This window comes from Panthera uncia (assembly GCF_023721935.1).
Source record: "Panthera uncia isolate 11264 chromosome C1 unlocalized genomic scaffold, Puncia_PCG_1.0 HiC_scaffold_4, whole genome shotgun sequence".
Classification (NCBI taxonomy): domain Eukaryota; kingdom Metazoa; phylum Chordata; class Mammalia; order Carnivora; family Felidae; genus Panthera; species Panthera uncia.
Window position 1 is genome coordinate 30,560,134 of NW_026057585.1, and position 19,322 is coordinate 30,579,455.

General features: G+C 39.1%; 3 protein-coding genes across 4 annotated transcripts in view; all 3 read left to right on the forward strand.

The window, feature by feature from the left end:
• LOC125912429 (guanylate-binding protein 1-like) overlaps positions 1–19,322 on the forward strand; it is a 182,199-nt gene that overhangs the window by 50,196 nt on the left and 112,681 nt on the right. The gene's annotated exons all lie outside the window — the stretch shown is intronic.
• The window catches only part of LOC125912427 (guanylate-binding protein 4-like), a 107,956-nt gene that overhangs the window by 27,223 nt on the left and 61,411 nt on the right, over positions 1–19,322 (forward strand). The window lies entirely within an intron of this gene.
• LOC125912428 (guanylate-binding protein 4-like) lies at positions 1,230–18,465 on the forward strand. The gene is made up of 11 exons (XM_049616833.1): positions 1,230–1,310; positions 5,356–5,551; positions 7,618–7,745; positions 9,680–9,789; positions 9,977–10,170; positions 11,953–12,198; positions 13,476–13,756; positions 15,205–15,417; positions 16,619–16,721; positions 17,061–17,254; positions 18,128–18,465. Exons 2-11 carry the CDS (start codon positions 5,362–5,364, stop codon positions 18,344–18,346), a joined length of 1,878 nt encoding a protein of 625 aa, XP_049472790.1. The 5' UTR covers positions 1,230–1,310; positions 5,356–5,361; the 3' UTR covers positions 18,347–18,465.

Genomic DNA, 19,322 nt, shown 5'->3' on the forward strand with positions numbered 1-19,322 from the left:
AAATTTGTTTTCTGATACTCCATGTACTTTCTTGATTCAAATCTGTGATTTTAAGAAGCCATTTTTGATAGCGTTATAAACAATGAATCTCTAACATCTCTTAGTACTTCGTTTTTACCATGTTATTTTCAAAGAGCCGATTTCACACAAACATATTAGCAAAAACGTAATTAATACTCTTAACATCTTTTCAATTCACTCAGAACGTTTTAGGCAGAGGAAAGCCGTCAATGAACCAAAGCGCACAGATTCCATGGCACAGCTCCTGTCTATATTCATCCAGAAGGCAACACACTGTAAAAACAGAGTAATCTGTTACACAGTCCAGTCCTGTAGCTCCATACTATGGAATGCCTTAAATTAACATATTTTGTTATGTTAATAACATTTTGTTACGTTCCAGAATTTGGAACATTTTGTTATGTTCCAGAATTCTTGCTCATACTAAAGTTCAAATATGACAGGGAGTACCCTAATAGAAGAAACACTGAAAACGGGGGGGGGGGGGGGGGGGGGGGGGAAATGCAGCATTTGTTAGATTTAACTTTTTTTTTGTTCTTATTTCTTTGTTCGTTTTAAATAAATACCTGCTTCTGAAATTTTCCTGATATTTGAGTGACCCCCCCCTCCCAAATATATAAGCTCCAGTTTCCCAAAATCTGCATCCACCTAGGGAAAAAAAATTGGAAAAACATGACTTAAAATAATAGTGATTATTTCTGAACTATAATTATTTCTAAACTACATGTACATATCCCCCAATTTTATACGTACACATACATATTTTATTATTATTTTTAAAGTACTTACGTTAATACCAAAAAGACTTTTTTTAAAGCAGTGGGATAAGAACCAAGTAAAAACTTAAAACAGACAAAAACTTGTTCCCTGACAAAGTACCGCTGCGAAAACCGGCTGTTGAAATATTCACAACCTACTGTTACTTCGCTCACATTCGCTCCTACTGCTCTGTATTTACTGGGGGACCAGGGAAGCCCAAGCCAACTGTACAGGAGGGACCGGTGTGGAAGCTTCTACTTCTAGGATTTCCTGCTTCGCCTCATTCACACACTCCAGAGTCCTGACTTAGCTAAAAGTGAAAATCCACCGCAGTTGAAACACGACTAAGCATGTCGTTTCGATTTCAGGTCTCCTTCATCCCGAACCTGCAAAGAATGGCTGTAATATCCGGTTTGCTTTTCACTTCTAAAGAGAACGGTCCAGATCCGTAGAAGGCAGACGCTGCAGGAGCGCGAAAGGATAGGCGAGGGCAGCTGAGAACTTGTCCCTGACCGCAGCGCCCGCCCTAGGTAAGTTCGCTCCTAAACCTGGTCTTCCATGCACAAATCCATTAACTAACAACAACAAATTCCCAAGCGCAGACCCCACGCGGGCAGGCGGCAAAGACAGCATAAGAACGGCGAGGGTGCTCCGCGGTGTGTGGCCCTTGGGATGGTTTGCTCTGCCTGAAAAGCGACAGCGCCTGCACCGTGTCCCCGGGATGCGCTGCCCCTCTTCTGGCACCCACCCGGGTTTGCACCAAAAGCCCTGCATGGAAGGACTGCATCCGACTGCATCTTTAGAAAGGGGGATTGAAGTCCTTTCTTAGACTGAGGGACCAAACCCCGACCCAGTCACAGAGGTGCGGCGTAGACTCGCCCACTCCCTTCCCAACGCCCTTTTTCAGACAGGTCCTGCCTGCGCCCCTGCTGGGCATTGGGAAAACAGAGAGAAAAGATGATCCATACCTTAGGGACCGTGTAAATCTAAATTTTGGACTGTTGGTTGTTCTTTCATTAATTACACTAAATATTCTGAAGTTGCTACAAAGCTATATTACATGAAATAATTCAACATTCTTCCTAATCGATTGTTAATCAACTGTTAAAAATAACCGTATGACCGAACTATATGGTTTGCTCATCGCGCACTGTTTCTAAACGCACCATCCACACAAATAATAACCTGCAGTATTTATTAAAAATACAGGTTTGAAGCATTTTTAACCATCACTCTAGATAACTCTTACAGTCAGTAACTTTGGAAAATAATGATCATTTATCAGTATATAATACAGCTATCTCATTCTACTTTTTATTTTGGAGAGAAAAGCTTCTTGCCTTGCTTCCACAGTCCTGCTTTGCATTAAACATTTTTTAAAAGAAAATCACTTTGTAAGATCATCTCTTTCCCAAAGCTTTTCATAACATTAACCATGAGAACTCCACATTTCCTCCTAACACGGCATTACAAAGGCTCATGTTTTACTTCTAATTTCTCCTTGAACAACCATAGAAGAAGTCTCATGAGAATCAGGTTGAATTTTTTACCAAAAAATATTATAGTTACCCTCTTACTCCTTGGTAATTTCCAGTTTACAGAATCCTATTGACACAGAACTTGTCTCACTATTCTGTGGCTTCACAGGCTCATTATTGAAACAGTACATTAATTGTGGAAAATTTAATGTATTGAGAGGTTTTGTCATTGATCCAGACAGTAATGAATTAACCAGGAATTACCGTTTTACCCATAACACTGATAAGAAAGTTGTAATTTACCGAGGCGAGTTCCTTTTTCAAGGTGTCCAGGCAATAGATGACTAGAGCTCTAGGTGTTAATTCATAGCAGTCTCCCTCCAGAATCTGTACTGTGACATCCCAGGTGTCTCTGGGTTGCCCCTGCCTAACACTCTCCACAGTGCCCTCCTTGGCTGTGGTTCCTGTGGGGTCTGATTCTGCCAGCTCATACTTCTCATGGGATAGTTTGTTTGTGATAATCCTTCCTTCCTTCATACCAGCTTTAACTTGTGGGAAGGAGTTGTCACCATTTCTACCCAAACCAATTCTTTGCCTTCTTTTGGAATTTCACCCTTCCTGCCTCCTTCAATACTTATTTTTTAAGCAATACTTACATAGCATTATTACGTATCAAATATAATTTTAAGTGGTTCATATGTATGCAATCTGGGATACTTTTTATTCTAGTAGCCCTACAATTTAGTTATTATAAGAATTCCCATTTCACAGATGAAAAAAAAAGGAGACAGAGAGATATCTTTCCAGTAATCACTCAGCTTGGAAAGTATGAATCCAGTGTTTGAGCCCAGGCAGTTGAGCCCCAAACAAACAGTATGATGCTGTCTCTCTTTAACTTATCAGTCATCCATTTCTTTCCAGGATCTTCAAACAATCTCTCTTTCTCTGTCTGTCTGTCTGTCTGTCTGTCTCAATCTTTATCTCCTTGCTCTTGGTCTAATTTTACTTCTACTCTACATCTCCCCCTCTGTCATCAACACCTTTGACAAATCCCTTTTATGGGCCCGAAAATTCATGGATATTTGCCATGTAATTAATCATTTTTGTTTCTCATAAGAAACAAATGGACAATATTTTCTATTCCCCCCAAATGTGGAGAGTAAATATAATATTGAAAAGTTATGTAAGGATGCATTCTTTATCCAGAAATTATCCTTAGTTGCAGACTGCTATTTCAATTAATATCTCGAATTAGCTAAGAAAGTTGTAATTGCGTGTTACCACCTGTCCCAAACTATACTGGATCATATTATCCAGACTCACCTATAATGATACAGGAGTGGTGAGCTCACTTCTGTCTCCTGAAGGAGGTGTCCAATTGTGCCTAATGAGCATTTACTTTACTTGAGGGCATGCCCTTGTAGGGGCACCTTTTTGCATGAGACCTCCTACCACTTTGGGTCCCGTACTGCCTAAATGACTATTCAAGTAACCCCACCTTAGGCAGAGGACTGGAACCAGTGTGGAGACATGTGAATGTTGCTTAGCGTTATCTTAGAATAAAGGCACAGTAAATGTTCTTTGGATGGTCTCTATCTTTTGGTATGATGAAATGTTCCATTCATTTAGATGACAACAATCAAAGCAGAGTCTAGCTCAGATGTGGAGCTCTGTCAGATCCAGGAAGATCCTCAAACATCCTCACAACTGGCTCTCTTTGCTGTAAACTTATAAACGAGAAGTGTTTTTCAATACATGAATGAATCCTGGCCCCATATATTTCCTTTTTTAATCTTTCTTTCTTTCTTTCTTTCTTTCTTTCTTTCTTTCTTTCTTTCTTTCTTTCTTTCTTTTGAGAATGAGCAGGAGAGGGACAGAGAGAGAGATTGAGAATCCCAAGCAGGCTTCTCACTGTCAGCTCAGAGCCCAATATAGGGCTCGATCTCATAAGTCCTAAGAGTCTGACGCTTATCACCAACAGAGCCACCCAGGAACCCCTGGACCCATATATTTCTTTAAGCACTGTGTATAAAGGTTTTGGATATTGAGACAAGCTGCATTATTTCTTTTCCCTTCTTCTACGCTCACTCCCCCAACCAATCTACCTCCTGTCCTCTTCCTTTCACTAAATCTATCCTTATCATGGGCACTGTTCACCTTCATTTTCTCTTTCTCAGAATATTTTGTGTATAATTCAACCCCCAATAACCCTATCTATTGCCGTGTATTTCATCTCCTGCTTACTCTTCTCCAGACCACTTACCATCATCTAACACATGTAGATCTTTTCTCATTTGTTTTGTTAATTACCTGACTGCCCCTACTAGACTGGAGCTCCACGAGGCAAGAATCTTATCCATTTTGTTCATTTCTGGATACTGAGCACCTAGAACAGTGCAGCATACAGTAGATACTCAATAAATATTTGCAGAATTGATGAGCCACTGTATTGTCCTGGAATTCTTAGAAACTCTATGACCACTCTTCTCATTTCCTTCGTGTCTCATTCTGCCTTACCCCCAAAATGTTGGTTTTCTCAGGACTCTATCATCAGTCCTTTGCTTTCTTCATTCTGTTCATTTTATGCATCTCTTGGATATGATTATTTTAGGATTCACTTTAAGAACAATTAAGATAATAGATACAGGTTTTCTGTACCAAGCCTTAAGGCACTAACTAGGGTACACACTTTTCCCTTAGGAATGATGTCTATATTCCATAAGCAGAAAGTTGATATGTGTGTAATTTGTACAACCATTAGAGGTGACTTCACGGGGCGCCTGGGTGGCTCAGTCGGTTTAGCATCCCACTTCGGCTCAGGTCATGATCTCGTGGTCCGTGAGTTCAAGCCCCATGGTGGGCGCTGTGCTGACAGCTTGGAGCCTGTTTCAGAATCTGTGTGTCTCTGTCTCTCTGACCCTCCCTCGTTCATGTTCTATCTCTCTCTGTCTCAAAAATAAATAAACGTTAAACAAAAAAAATTTTTTAGAGGTGATCTTGTGTTTTTAGAGGTGATCTAGATCACCTCTGAATAGAGGTGATTTAGAGGTGATCTTCAGGATCTTGTGTTATGTTGAACAGTTCTTCTGGATTACAGGTTACCATGGCATCTGAACTCACCATGGAAGCCCCCATTTGCCTGATAAAAAACAAGGAAGAGGAGCTGGTGGTGAATCCAGAAGCACTAGAGATTCTTGACAAGATATCTCAGCCTGTGGTGGTGGTGGGCATTGCAGGGCTGTCTCGGACAGGAAAATCCTACCTGATGAACCGCCTGGCAGGACAGAACCATGGTGAGTGTTGTCCTGGGACCAGGGCCATTTGCTTGGAACCATCAATATAACAGGCTGTTCAGGCCTCCTCTAGTGTCGTCTCAAGGAAGAGCCTAACCCTTCCCACTGAAGAAAAATTCTAATTCTCACCATCAAATTTACAACCTAACCCTATCTATCCACAAAATCTTACTCTTGTATCTAGTAAAAAAGAAGAGTCTCCAACCCTGCTTGTTCTCTGGAACCCATCCACTCTCATCAGCTCAGCTCCTGTCGTGATTCCCTTTCTTTCTTTTGTGTCACTTTTGCCCAAATTACAGGGCCATTCCCAGCAGCATAAAATTTTAGTTTATTGTGTCTTCTTTTTAAAAGAGATAGAAAAAGCGGCGCCTGGGTGGCTCAGTCGGTTGAGCGGCCGACTTCGGCTCAGGTCATGATCTCACGGTCCATGAGTTCAAGCCCCGCATCAGGCTCTGTGCTGACAGCCTGGAGACTGTTTCAGATTCTGTGTCTCCCTCTCTCTGACCCTCCCCTGTTCATGCTCTGTCTCTCCCTGTCTCAAAAATAAAAATAAAAAAAACGTTAAATTGTTTTAAAAAAAAATTTTTTTAAAATAAAAGAGATAGAAAAAAAGAGGAAGGAAGGAATGAAGGAGGGAGGGAGGAAGGAAGAACCTGTTATTCCCAAATCTCAAGGGAGCTAAGATTAAATTTTTTCTTCCATTTCATAACAAAAGTTTGATAAATTGTGCTCCCTCTCTTTCTGTATTCAGTGTTTTCTAATGTGAAAACTGTAATATGCCCAGAAAAGTTTGTAAAACATACATGTACTATAAAGTTATTAAATGTAAGATGGTCACCTGATCAGGTAAAGAAATTTAATATTACCAACACTCAAAGCCCAAATCACACCCTCTCACACTCTTATCTGTGCTCACCAGTATTTTTAATTTTGATGGCACTTCTTTGCTTTTTAAAGATGGTTTCAGGGGCACCTGGGTGGCTTGGTCAGTTGACTGTCCAACTACTGATTTTGGCTCAGGTCGTGATACCAAGGTCATGAGATAGAGCACTGCGTCAGGCTGTGTGCTGAACCCTCTCTCTCTCTCTCTCTCTCTCTCTCTCTCTGCACCTCTATCCTGTTCGTGTGAGTGCGCGCTCTCTCTCTAAAAAAAAAAAGAAAGAAAGAAAGAAAGAAAGAAAGAAAGAAAGAAAGAAATGGTTTTATAGTCTATGCATTTCAAAAAAGTTTAATTTGGTCTGCTTTTAAAGTTTATATAAATGAAATTGTACCATGTGTATTCTTTTGTGTGTTGTTTTTCTTGTATGTATTTGTAATTTATTTCTAACTGCTGCATAGTGTACAATCGTATGAAGATATCAGAATTTGTTTCTCCATTTATTATTAATGAATGTTGAGATTGGTCCCAGATTTTCTTGTTTATGAATTCAACTATCATAAATGGTTTTGTACTTAAATTCCAGTACACACTTACTCAACCTTCCCCCGTTGATTATACCCAGAATTGGACTCACAGGGTGACAGGCTATCTGTGTTTTCAGCCATTCTGGACAGTATCAAACAGCTTTTTAACTTTTATGTACAATTTATATGACTGTTAGCAGTCACTGAGATTTTCCCACATCCTTATCACCATTTCGTAATGTTAGACATTTTGGCTTTTGCTAACCTTGTGACTATATAGTCACATAGTCTATGTCTCACTATGAATCAGTTTGAGAACGTTTTCATATATTTATTTGCTGCTTGTATTTCTTATTTTTTTCAATGCAATAAAGTTTTTTTTCCTTTTAAGGGTCAGCTAAAACTACACAGGTTAGTAGAGTTTACATTAATCTGTCCTATGACCTATTTGAGCCTATACAGGTACAAGATGAATAGGGGGCCCAAAGTGTTTCCTCAGAAAATCCTTAATGTCTGTAAACAGTAGATTGTCACTGAAATGGAAGAAACTCCTTTCCCTGCTGGACCCTGAAATGGAAGACATTTATAAGTTTCACCACTGTAGCTCCTGGGGAACCTGAACTATCTACTGTCCCTGTATGTTGTTAACTCCTCCCTCACAGGTTTCCGCATGAACGCCACAGTGAGATCTGAAACCAAGGGCATCTGGATGTGGTGTGTGCCCCACTCCTCCAAGAAGAACCACATCCTTGTCCTTCTAGACACTGAGGGCCTGGGGGATGTGAAAAAGGTAAGGAAGAAAGTTGAGTAAACTTCCTTGCTCTTGCCTATTAATTCACTACCTCAATTCCACTTCTGTGACCTATTCCTACAAATAGCAAGTGCAAATTATAGATAATGAGGTTAAATTCTCTTATCTTGAACTTTTTTCCTTGAGAGCACAAATATTTTGATATTTTGAGTTAAGATATTCATCTTACTTTTAACACCAGGGTTAATGACACAATTTAATAAACACTTTTGAGTAGCTACATCCAGGCCTCTCTGCTAAGTACTACAGACACAGCAGGGAAGAAAGTAAAGACCCAGAGGTTAGCGGGGAGACCTCAAGTACTTAGTACAATCAGTACAAGGTGCCATGGATGCAACCTCGTAGTGGGTAAGGATTAGATTTCAACTTTCCTGGTGAAATAACACGAAAACTGACTGAAGTGTAACCCATCAGGTCAATGGGACTACCAGTTAAATTGTATGGATTGGTGAGTTTGATTATAGTAGCCTCAAAAATAGGTTTGAACAAAGTAATATATTTAAATAAACTCCAGAAAAGCTTTGGCTGTTCCAAGAACATCCATAATGATTTTAGTCTAAGTTTCTTCACTGACTTCTAAAAAGCATGATCTTGACCAATAGAAAATATTGTAAACAGGATACTTGTAGGCGTGTTGTCTTCCCAGTATTAGGCACAATCAGTAGTTTCTCCTTACTTCATATAAGTCTGAGTCTACATTGTAGCAGCAGAAGATGGGTTGATTCTGATACTGCCCCTCAAAAAATAAAGTAGAGACTTAGAAATTCTGAATGTTTTAAAACTTTAAGTTTTAAAGTCCTCAATATAAAATAAAGTGTAAAATAAAAACAGAAGAGAAACTAAAACAAAACCTATCAGGCCTCATGAATTCATCTCACCATATGTTTGGATTTTAACAAGTTTATCCCTTCTTTGAATGTACCAGCAACTTCTCAAACTAAGAAAAAAGAACAAAAGTACCAACTTGTTACTTACCATTCAAGGGCCCTGCAACTTAATTCCTAGTGAGTTAGATCTACTCTAATTACCACCCCCCACCCAAAAAATGAAGAGGGACTCTTGATGGTGAAATATATTATATTTTGGCCAAAACTTGTTTCTTTTTATCTAATTACACTTGTTTAAGGGACCCAAACATACCATATTATTAATAACTGGTGGCAATAGAGAACAACTCACTAAATTTACATTTAGGTAGTGTCTAATTCTGTTTTCCTGGCCTTCAATGCCCCTCCCATCTTGTCTTGAATCTCCTTCCCAGTCTTCTCATCTATTCTCACACATTTATACATTGCTTCAGCCAAATGGAGTAATTCTATAATACATTTATATGATTGTGCTTTTTAGTTCCGACTTGGCTTGTGTTGGTCCTCCCATGATCTTTTCATTTCCACAAATCCACACTGCATCATTTCTTTAAAACCCACCTATTTTTTTTTACCCACTGCCATCATTTCAGTCAGATGTAATCTCTTGCTCAGAATTCGCAGGGCACTTTTCTTTTTTACGTTTTTGGTTTTTACCCCTTTTCCTTTTACATTTTAGGCTTCTGGTTCTACTCCTGGCAGAGATCATTAACTTGGTTAATGTTTCTTGGTTGTATGTTTACTCATTGGTTGACCAACCCAGAAAGTCAACTTCTTGAGGGCAACGACTATCATATGGGTGGTTGTGTCCACCCAACCAAATGTATTGCCTGACATTTAGAAGACAACCGATGAATAGTTGTTGAATTTAACTGAATGACATTGTGTTTTTAATGTTGTCCATGACGCATAAAGTTTGCTGTAGGAATAATTTCCTGCTTATTGGCATATATCTACTGTGTTCTAGTCACTGTGTTAATGAATGGAAATGTTAACAAGTAAATGAAGGGGAGACTCTTTAGTCTTTTGCTCTAATGTGCTTTCCAGGTCAACCCTAAGAATGACTCATGGATCTTTGCCCTGACTGTGCTTCTGAGCAGCACCTTGATCTATAACAGCATAGGCACCATCAACCACCAGGCCCTGGAGCAGCTGCAGTATCCTTCCAGGGACCAAACCACCACGTTTTATTGAGTTTACAGGAATGGCAACAGAGACTGTCATCTTAATTGTCTGGTTGAGGAGAAGGGACATGGGAAATAAGTTAATGTTTATAAAATTTGTTTTTATAAGACCTGGAAATTGTGGTATAAATCATTTCTCCTTCCTTAGCTGAATTCTCAGCTACGTGGCTGAACTAACGCAGCTCATCAGGGCAAAATCCTCAACACCTGATGAAGTAGAGGACTCCACCGAGTTTGTGAGTTTCTTTCCAGACTTTGTTTGGACTGTCCGGGATTTCACTCTGGAGTTGAAGATAGATGAATCCTCAATCACTGAAGATGAGTACCTGGAGGATGCCTTGAAGCTAATTCCAGGTCTCAGAGCATGGCATGGGTGATGGAGGTTCCAGAGGGAGTGGGAGCAACTAAGCCCTGTCCTTCAGGACTTGAAATCAAATTTTGTTTGCCCTTGGTTCGAGATATAGTCTATTAGTGAGGGGTGATTGGTGAATGATGTGTGGTGATTGTTTTTCATAGGTTATTAGCTGCAAAACTCCAGCTGCTGGAGTAAGCTCGCTGAGGAAATTTAAGGACCACTGTGGAACCAAATGATTTTAGACCAAATGGGTGTTGTGAGACATTTTTCTAGGTTACAGTGCTGCAGCTTCCTAAGGCCCACATACTCGTGTTCCTTTTATGTGCTCCTCTTGTTTCATACTGACAAAAATAGCTCATCAGATTAGAAGTTGGTGAACATTGAATCACAAGAAATAAACGGACATAAATTGTTTGTTATGGAAAAATATACAAAACATAAAATTTACCATCTTAACCATTTTTGAGCTTATACTTCTGTGGCAATAAATGCATTCACATTGTTGTACAAGCATCACCACCCACCAACTCCGCAAACTTTTTATATTCCCCATCCAAAGTTGTACCTGCTAAACACTAACTCCCTGATACCCCTTACCCACAGCCCTTGGCAACCACCATTCTACTCTCTGTCTCCATCTAGGTACCTCATAGAAATGGAATCATACACTACTTATCTTTTTGTGACTGGCTTATTTCAGTAACCATAATGTCCTCAAGATTCATTCATGCTGTAGCAGGTGTTAGAATTTCTTCCTCTCTGAGACTAAATAGTATTCTACTATGTATATACCATATTTAAATGACCGTATTTTAAAAATATATTTCATGTTTCTATGAAATATTCTATGAATACTTTACTAGTGCCTGGACAGTTACAAATTTCAGAGAAAGGATATTTACACATTAAGAGTCCAGAAAAAAAAAAAAAAAGATGTCCTTCTAGTAAGACTTTCAGATCCACATCTATCTGTCACATGATTTCACTTTCTTCTTTCTTACGGTCTTGTACATTATGTTACCATTTTAATATCATTAATTCACTACATGTTAATTTTACTTGCATTTTATTTTTACTTTATTTTAGCAGAGTGAATAATTGATGGCACCTGGAAATAATACAAGTTTTTATTTAATCATTCATGTATTCATTTTTCCAAAAAAATTTTATTGAACATCTTATATATCCCCCAAAATCATTCTATGAAGTACTTCCAAGTCAGATCTAGCCTGATATAGTGTTAAGACCTCCAAATTACCTGCAGGTTAACCTTACCACGTGGACACTTCCACTAAAAGAGCTCCAAACATATTTTTTTAGTGTGATTTTTTTTTACTCTGAATTTTAGAAATTTTTTTCTTCCCTTGGTATTATTTGTCCATCTCCTGTTATTTTCACAAACAATGTCTTACTCTTCTTTCTGGCATTACTTTATTTTAGGAATTTTCACTACTTTTGTTCATTCATCAGTCATTTGATAAACATTTTATAAATACTTAAACCACTAAACTCCATACCAATGCTAAGGAAACCAATTATAAGTTTGTTCAGTTGAGCCTCATGCCTTTCTTTCTTCTCCCATAGTATTTTCTTGACTCTGCTCCATGCAGAAATAGATTTTCCATACCTGTGGTGATGGCCCAGGTTGGTTAGAAATGATTGGATGAAAGGAGATTTACAGACACAGGAGCTACAATGATGGAAAAATTCCTGGAAATGAAGTCCTCACTCCTCTACCTGAAGGCTGCCATTCAGTGATCACCTTTTTTCCACCTTTGCAGGCACAAATCCCAAAATCCAAAATTCCAACATTCCCAGAGAGTGTATCAGACAGTTCTTTCCAAAACGGAAGTGCTTCATCTTTGACCGGCCTACAAATGACAAAAATCTCTTAGCCCATATTGAGAACGTGCCAGAAGACCAGCTGGACAGTAGTTTCCGGGAGCAATCAAACAAATTCTGCACCTATATTTTCACTCATACAAAGACCAAGACCCTACGAGAGGGAATCATTGTCACTGGGAACCGTGAGTCACCTTTGTCCCACAGCATGTCTCTGTATCAGTGTGCGTGGTGGAGCTTTGAGTATACTCTGAGTTTGGCAGTAATTTTGTTGACATCTGCGTGTAATGATGGGGAAGCAGATATTCATGCCATGAAAAGGTATCCATACATGTTTCTTAATTAGTCTCCCTATGTGAGGGTTTGCTGAGACTTAATATATCTCAAAACCCTAATTCACTAATTATAAAAAGGCAAGACAGAGTTAAAGAGAGGACATCTGCAGATTGAGAAATCCTATGGGATATCTTCTGGTCTTTAAGGATATAGTAGATATTTTGTAAACTTACATGAGTCAGATCATGAATAGGAAGCTATAAGTTCCGGCAAGCCCATTGACAAAGAAAATTATGTATAGTCTTATATGCAGGGCCGGCTTCATGGTCATGTGACTTATACAGTCCGGTAATACCTTGTGCAGAGATGAGCCAATACTCTCTCTGTGTTTTGTTTTAAGTTTCCTTATTTATTTTGGGAGAGAGAATTCTAAGCTGTCAGCGCAGAGTTTGATCTGGGGCTTCAACTCAAACCATGAGATCATGATCTGAGTGGAAATCAAGAGTCGATTGCTTCACCAGCTGAGCCACCCAGGCACCCATCTATCCGTGTTTTGAATTCTTGATCATTTTCAACTAGGAGCCCACATTTTCATTTTGTCCTGGGCCACACAAATTATGTAGCTGGTCTTGTTTGTGTATACTACTTCACCTGTATAATCTATTCCTTTTTATTCTCATTGAATGGGAAACTATTTTTCCAGTGACCCATGAGCATATTAATTGCAATTAATCAATTATTAAACAAATTGTTTTAATGTTTATTTTTGAGAGAGAGAGAGAGAGAGAGAGAGACAGAGCGCGAGCGGGGAAGGGGCAGAGAGAGATGGAGATACAGAATCCGAAGCAGGCTCCAGGCTCCAAGCTGTCAGCACAGAACCCTGCCCAGAGCTTGAACCCATGAGCTACAAGATCATGTCCTCAGCCAAAACTGGATGCTCAAATGACTGAGCCACACAGGCGATCCTGTAATTGATCATTTAAATTATAATATGAAGAAATGGAGAACAATAAAAGAAAGAATAGGAAAACAATGTTGTTAGAAAGAAATAGATTCCCAAAGAAGAAAATAAAGTTTGTTTCTAAATAAGGTGGGGTTTTTGTGATCTCAGGATGATGCTCCATAAAAACTGGAAGCCAATGATTAAGACCTCGCTATTTATCCTCAAATTTCCTGCCTTATTCAGGGCTGGGGACTCTGTTGAAAGCCTATGTGGATGCCATCAAGACGGGAGAAGTTCCTTGCTTGGAGAACGTGGTGACAGCTCTTGCCCAGCGTGAGAACTCAGTGGCCGTGCAGAAGGCAGCCGACCACTACAGCGAGCAGATGGCCCAACGAGTGAGCTTCCCCACAGACACGCTCCAGGAGCTGCTGGATGTGCATACAGACTGCGAGAGGGAAGCCATTGCAGTCTTCATGGAGCATTCCTTTAAGGATGACAAGCGGTCTTTCCAGAAAAAGCTTGTGGTAGTGTGTCTTAGCATTTATCCTTCCTAATTCCTACCCTTCTGGATGAATGCTTACAGTACCTTTTTTTGACTCCGCAGCTCTTCTACCTCTCATGGTGGATGGAACCTGGGTTCTTGTGAGTGACAGGGCACTACAGGGTTACTAGTCACCTTTCTACTAAAAGATGGGCATTCTATTAATTTTCTATTGCTACATTTGAAAATTACCATTAATTTAGCACACTGTAATAATAAATATATATTTGTATATATATATTATTCATATATAATATATATAATACATATATAATATACATGCATAAGCTTACCATTCTGTAGGTCAGAACATAGGCATAGGATGGCGCCATCCTCTGCTCAGAGTGTCACAGACTAAAAACAAGATGTTGGCCAAAATGAGTTCTCAGCTGCAGGCTCTGGAGTGGCTCCAAGTTCCTTCAGGCTGCTGACTGAATCCCCTTCCTTTTGGTTGTAGGATTCATGTTCCCTTTTTTGTTGGCTTTCAGACAGGGGGTGCCTCCAGCTCCTAGAAGCATTTTTTGTACATTTCCATGTTCTCCTTTCATCTTCAGGACAACAATGACACATAAAATTCTTTTCATATTTTAGTTTTTTTGACTTCCTCTTCTACCAAGAGCTTGGGAGAACTCTCTGCTTTAAAAGAATATATGGTCTTATCTAAGCTTTCTCCAATCCTACCCTCTAGTAATCTCCATTTCTTAAAGTTAACTTGTACCATGTAATATCTAACCACTGGAATAAAATTCAGCAAATTCATAGGCTCCAGGACCATGCAAGGGGTATACATCAGAAGAAGGAAATCTTGGAGGAGAGTTTAATTCCTGGGGACAATTAATTACCATTGGCATCTTTCTGGAAGTTTGTCTTTCAGTCTATGACCACCCTACAGTGAAAAAAATATCTTTGTTTGTATTGAGAAAATGCCAGAAAGTCAGCTGTATTGTAATTTTCAAGAGCAGGGGAAATGTTTATTTTTTCCTCTTTACACACTCAAATTCTTGTTAAAAGAATTCATGGAGAGTTCCAAAGTCTGCTCAGAATACACTTTAGTCATTACCAGATGATTGTTTGGGGGGCAGGGGGATGTACATTTTCATCCATAACAACCCAAACTCTCTGAGGAAACTCTACTTCTAGCCACAATTCAACTTCCTATTGCTCATTGTTGATGATTGGGTCACTGTTAATCATACTACAGCAGAAGGAACCATGGAGTTCATGTCTTCCAACCCCAGGGAAGTAAAGGGACTTTCCACAGGTCACACAGAGAACTGGTCAGAACTAGGGCTAAAAGTCTCTTGACTCCTGGTCTGTCCCATGTTTCATTGTACTCTTAGGTAATCAGGATGCTTTTTCTAAAAGGATGACAGTTGAACTTTCCCTCCTAACAGCTTCTTCCCATTGGATTTCTCTACATTTCCCTGGCAGGACACCATAGAGAAAAAGAAGGATGGTTTCTTGATGCAAAATGAAGATGTATCTTTCAAATATTGTCAGGCTGCAATGGAGCAGCTTTCAGAGCCTCTGAAGGAAAGCATTTCAAAAGGAACTTTCTCTGTTTCTGGAGGATATGATCTGTACTTAAAAGCAAAGAGAAATGTTGAACTTGGTTATAAAGAGGTACACAGGAAAGGAGTTAAGGTAAGGAATAAAGGGAAAGAGGTTGAACAGTAGAGTGGAGTCAGGTGGCCTTTGTTGCACCTTCTGAATATCTAAGACCCTAGTACCAATTATGGGGAAAAACAAGAGCAAGGCAATAATTCCCTATGGAGCATATGATAATATTTGTGCTAAGTCCCTGGGGAATACAAATATTAGAGACACAACTTTGCTCCCAAGATGCTGATTTTTTTTTTAATTTTTTTTCAACGTTTTTTATTTATTTTTGGGACAGAGAGAGAGACAGAGCATGAACGGGGGAGGGGCAGAGAGAGAGGGAGACACAGAATCGGAAACAGGCTCCAGGCTCCGAGCCATCAGCCCAGAGCCCGACGCGGGGCTCGAACTCACGGACCGCGAGATCGTGACCTGGCTGAAGTCGGACGCTTAACCGACTGCGCCACCCAGGCGCCCCCCAAGATGCTGATTTTACCAGAGATACAAATAGTGAACAGGATAGGGTATGATAAAGGTTATACTGGTATGCTAATAGACTAATGATAATGGTAATGATGATAATAATGGTTAACACATTGAACACTGACTCTCTCTACCACACATGGTCTTTAGGTGCTTTTGTTGGGTTATTAATTTAATCATCAGAGTAATATTGTGAATTAGGTATACTACCATCTACATTATACACTTGAGAAATGTGATGCACAGAGAAGTTAATAAATTGCCTAAGCCCATGCCACAGTAAGTGGTAGAGCTGGTAGGGCAAATCAGTATCTTGGTGGCCATTCAAAGCTCAGATGGCAGCTTAGGAAACATTACAGAAGGTTGCTCCTAGAAGTTTAAGATGAAGTATTCATAGATGTTAGCTTTATTAAGAAAAGCTAGAAGAGCTTCCAGGAAGAAGAAAAGAATGTCCAAATACATATGAACAAAGTTTTAATATGTTTGTAGAATCAGGAGTCTGGTTGGCTGTAACCCATGGTGGGGCTTGGGGGTGGGCATCAGTTAAAAAAGGGTCTCAAGAACTAAGAAGACTATGATGGAGTTTTTCCATTCTCATAAATAGATTAGAATTTATGCTGTGGACATAGAAGGAAGGGAATCACTCAGGGATACACAATTTACTGGGCCACATTTGAGGTTTTGTTGAACAATTATTTCTGCAACCAGAGACAAGATCTTTGTTGCCTGACATGTATTTGCTCCTTGTTGGTTGGTTCCTCAGGCAAATGAGATCCTCCAGAACTTCCTACAGTCACAGGCAGCAGTAGAGGAATCCATCATGCATTTAGACAAAGCCCTCACTGCTGGGGACATGGCCAAAGCAGGTACAGGGGAGGGCTCAACTCACAGCGGGATGGGTAGATTCCTGCAGTGCCCACTGACAGATCTGACCAAAGACCTTCTTGCAACAAGGAGTTTCCTCTTCTACCACAGAAAACATGCTCTGTTCAATCAATTCTGAAAATAACAAGACGAGTGGTAGTTGTACATCAGCCAGCCAGGCAGAGTCTCTAACTTCAAAGTGAGAAACCTGTCATTGGTGTGGCCATCTGGTGAAATTACACATTTCCCAGTCACCTTTGCAAAGTCAGTTTAGTCTCTAAGCTCAGGAGGGTCAGACCTGACCTGTTATTTTATTCCCTTTAAAAACTTTCATGGGGCAGTGGAGCAGGCCAAAAGGGAGGCCTCTGAGAAGGAACAGGAGCAGCTAAAACAGAAAGAAAATGAACAACAGCAAAAAATGGAGGCTCAAGAGAGGAGCCTCAAGGAAAACCTAAGCCAGCTGGAAGAGAAGATAAAGAAGGAAAAAGAAAACGTTCAGGAAATGCTGGAAAGGATGTTGAAACATTATCTGAAGGTAAGTCTGGCCTGGATTTGGGCAGATCCTCACTCCTCAGGAAGAGAAGGACAAAATTTTAAGCAAAGTCATGATCCAAGAGTGAAACACAAATGGCATGTGATTTACTAACTGCCTCAGTCCATGTGGATCCTGCTGTAACCCTTAAAGCCATAATACATCTGCCCCTTCCATAGTGCTAGACTTTCGAGTATACAAATAACACCCCTTGAGGAATGGTTTGCTATTTGGAGTGGTTATGGAATGGTCTTGTGAACCCCAATTGAGTAGGGTCTTTGCCTTCTAGTCCTATAGTCCTTAGGATTCTTGATACAACCATCAGAGAGATCAGAAATAGATTTTTTTTTGTCTTGAAAGTATCCAATTAGGTCTGATATGAAATGAAAAGGCTCCAAAACTTGCTGCATTTTTTTCCAGATCTGTCTGAATATCCTGGGATTATTATAAAACATAGAGGAAAATCTTTCCTTGGTCCAACCTGCAGCTTGATAAGCAATATTCTGTACAGAGTCAGTAGTTACCATGTTTTATTAGATGATTGTGGCCATGCAACCTCAAATAGAACTGAGAATTAATTAGAATTAAAACTGTATTCCTACCCAAAGAGCATTGTTTGGGCTAGAATGCGTTATGGGGAAAGTTCTCATGTCTGATCTAGGCCCAACACCTACCCACCCCCAGAGAGATGATGCTGAGGACATCTTAGGATGTTATAAACCATGGATACTCTCATTATCCAGGTCAAAATGTATGGACACATTGGATATCCTCCAAACAGCAGTCTAAAGTGGCAGAAAAATAGACACCTACGTTTGCTGCTGGCTGAATCCTGATAATGGTGATTTTCACAAGTGGACTCTTTTCATTTTATAGGTCCAAGAAGAATTGCTTAATGAAAGATTTGGAAAGAAATCCGAGGAGTTGAATAAGGAGATAAATCGACTACAAAAAGAGATTGAAAGAAACAAAAAAACTGATCCGTTATTGATTTCAAAGGCGATTGATGTGGCTGGGAATGTATTAATTGTGGCACTACCTGAAATTTTTAGGCTAGTCCGTCAAGGGAGGAAAATTCTCAATGAAAACAATTAAATAAGCTTAGATGTCTTGTTAAGGATACTATAAAATGAGGCTTCTTTTGTTTTAGTAGTGTAATACTGTGTTTATTTTTGAAATACATGTGTCATGCCACTTTCATACAACAAAAGTTTAAAAATAAAAAGCGATTGCAAAAAACATCAGCTCATGGCATATACAAGATAAACTTAATTTTGACTGAATGAAATAATTTAGTGAAATGGGAACCAAGTTGAAAAATACAATGGAAGAAAAGGCTAAATTTTCAATGCCATTGTAACAAAATAATTCTGAATAAGATTATAAAGACATTTGTAAAATTTACATAGAGATATACTTTAAGTGTTACTGAAGAACACAAAAATTTATAAAATGAACCAAAGTAAATAAGACGTATATGGTGTATGTGTGTGTCTGTACATATATACATATATGTATACGTATGTGTATATGTATGTATGTACATGTACACATATATGTACATGATTCCAACAAATATGTCAGAAATGTTTTGAAAGTAGACAAATTTGTTTTACAGTATACATTGAAAAACTGTAAGCAAAAATATCCAATGCAATTCCATAAAGAGAAAAATAATGAGAGGCAGTTATCTCTAACTGTGTGTTAAAACATCCCAACAAGTAGCACAATGAATATTGAATGAATGGCACAATGGTGCTGGCACCTGAATATTTAAACATCAGTAAAATAGTGTTGAAAGTTTGGACATCAGTAAAAATTCAGATAGAAATTTATTATACAATAAGTTTGGCACTTCACATTGGTGAAGGGATAAGGAATAATCTGTAAGTGTAATTTGGACTCTACATACCCATCTGGAAAAAAAATTTCAAGTCTTCCTTTCACTTCATACCAAAGCAAATTTCAGATGTATCAAAGATTTTTAAATGAAAATTAAATTGTAAAAGATTAAAAAGTAGTTTTGTGGTAGAAAAGTCCTTTTTCAGTGTGAATATGATGATTAAAAAGA

Excerpts from the sequence above, each read along its gene's own strand:
- LOC125912428 (XM_049616833.1), top strand. The coding sequence starts at position 5,362 with ATGGCATCTGAACTCACCATGGAAGCCCCCATTTGCCTGATAAAAAAC. Across the intron at positions 9,790-9,976 it reads CAGGCCCTGGAGCAGCTGCA|CTACGTGGCTGAACTAACGC; the intron begins GTATCCTTCCAG and ends CTGAATTCTCAG. Across the intron at positions 16,722-17,060 it reads TGGGGACATGGCCAAAGCAG|TGGAGCAGGCCAAAAGGGAG; the intron begins GTACAGGGGAGG and ends TTCATGGGGCAG.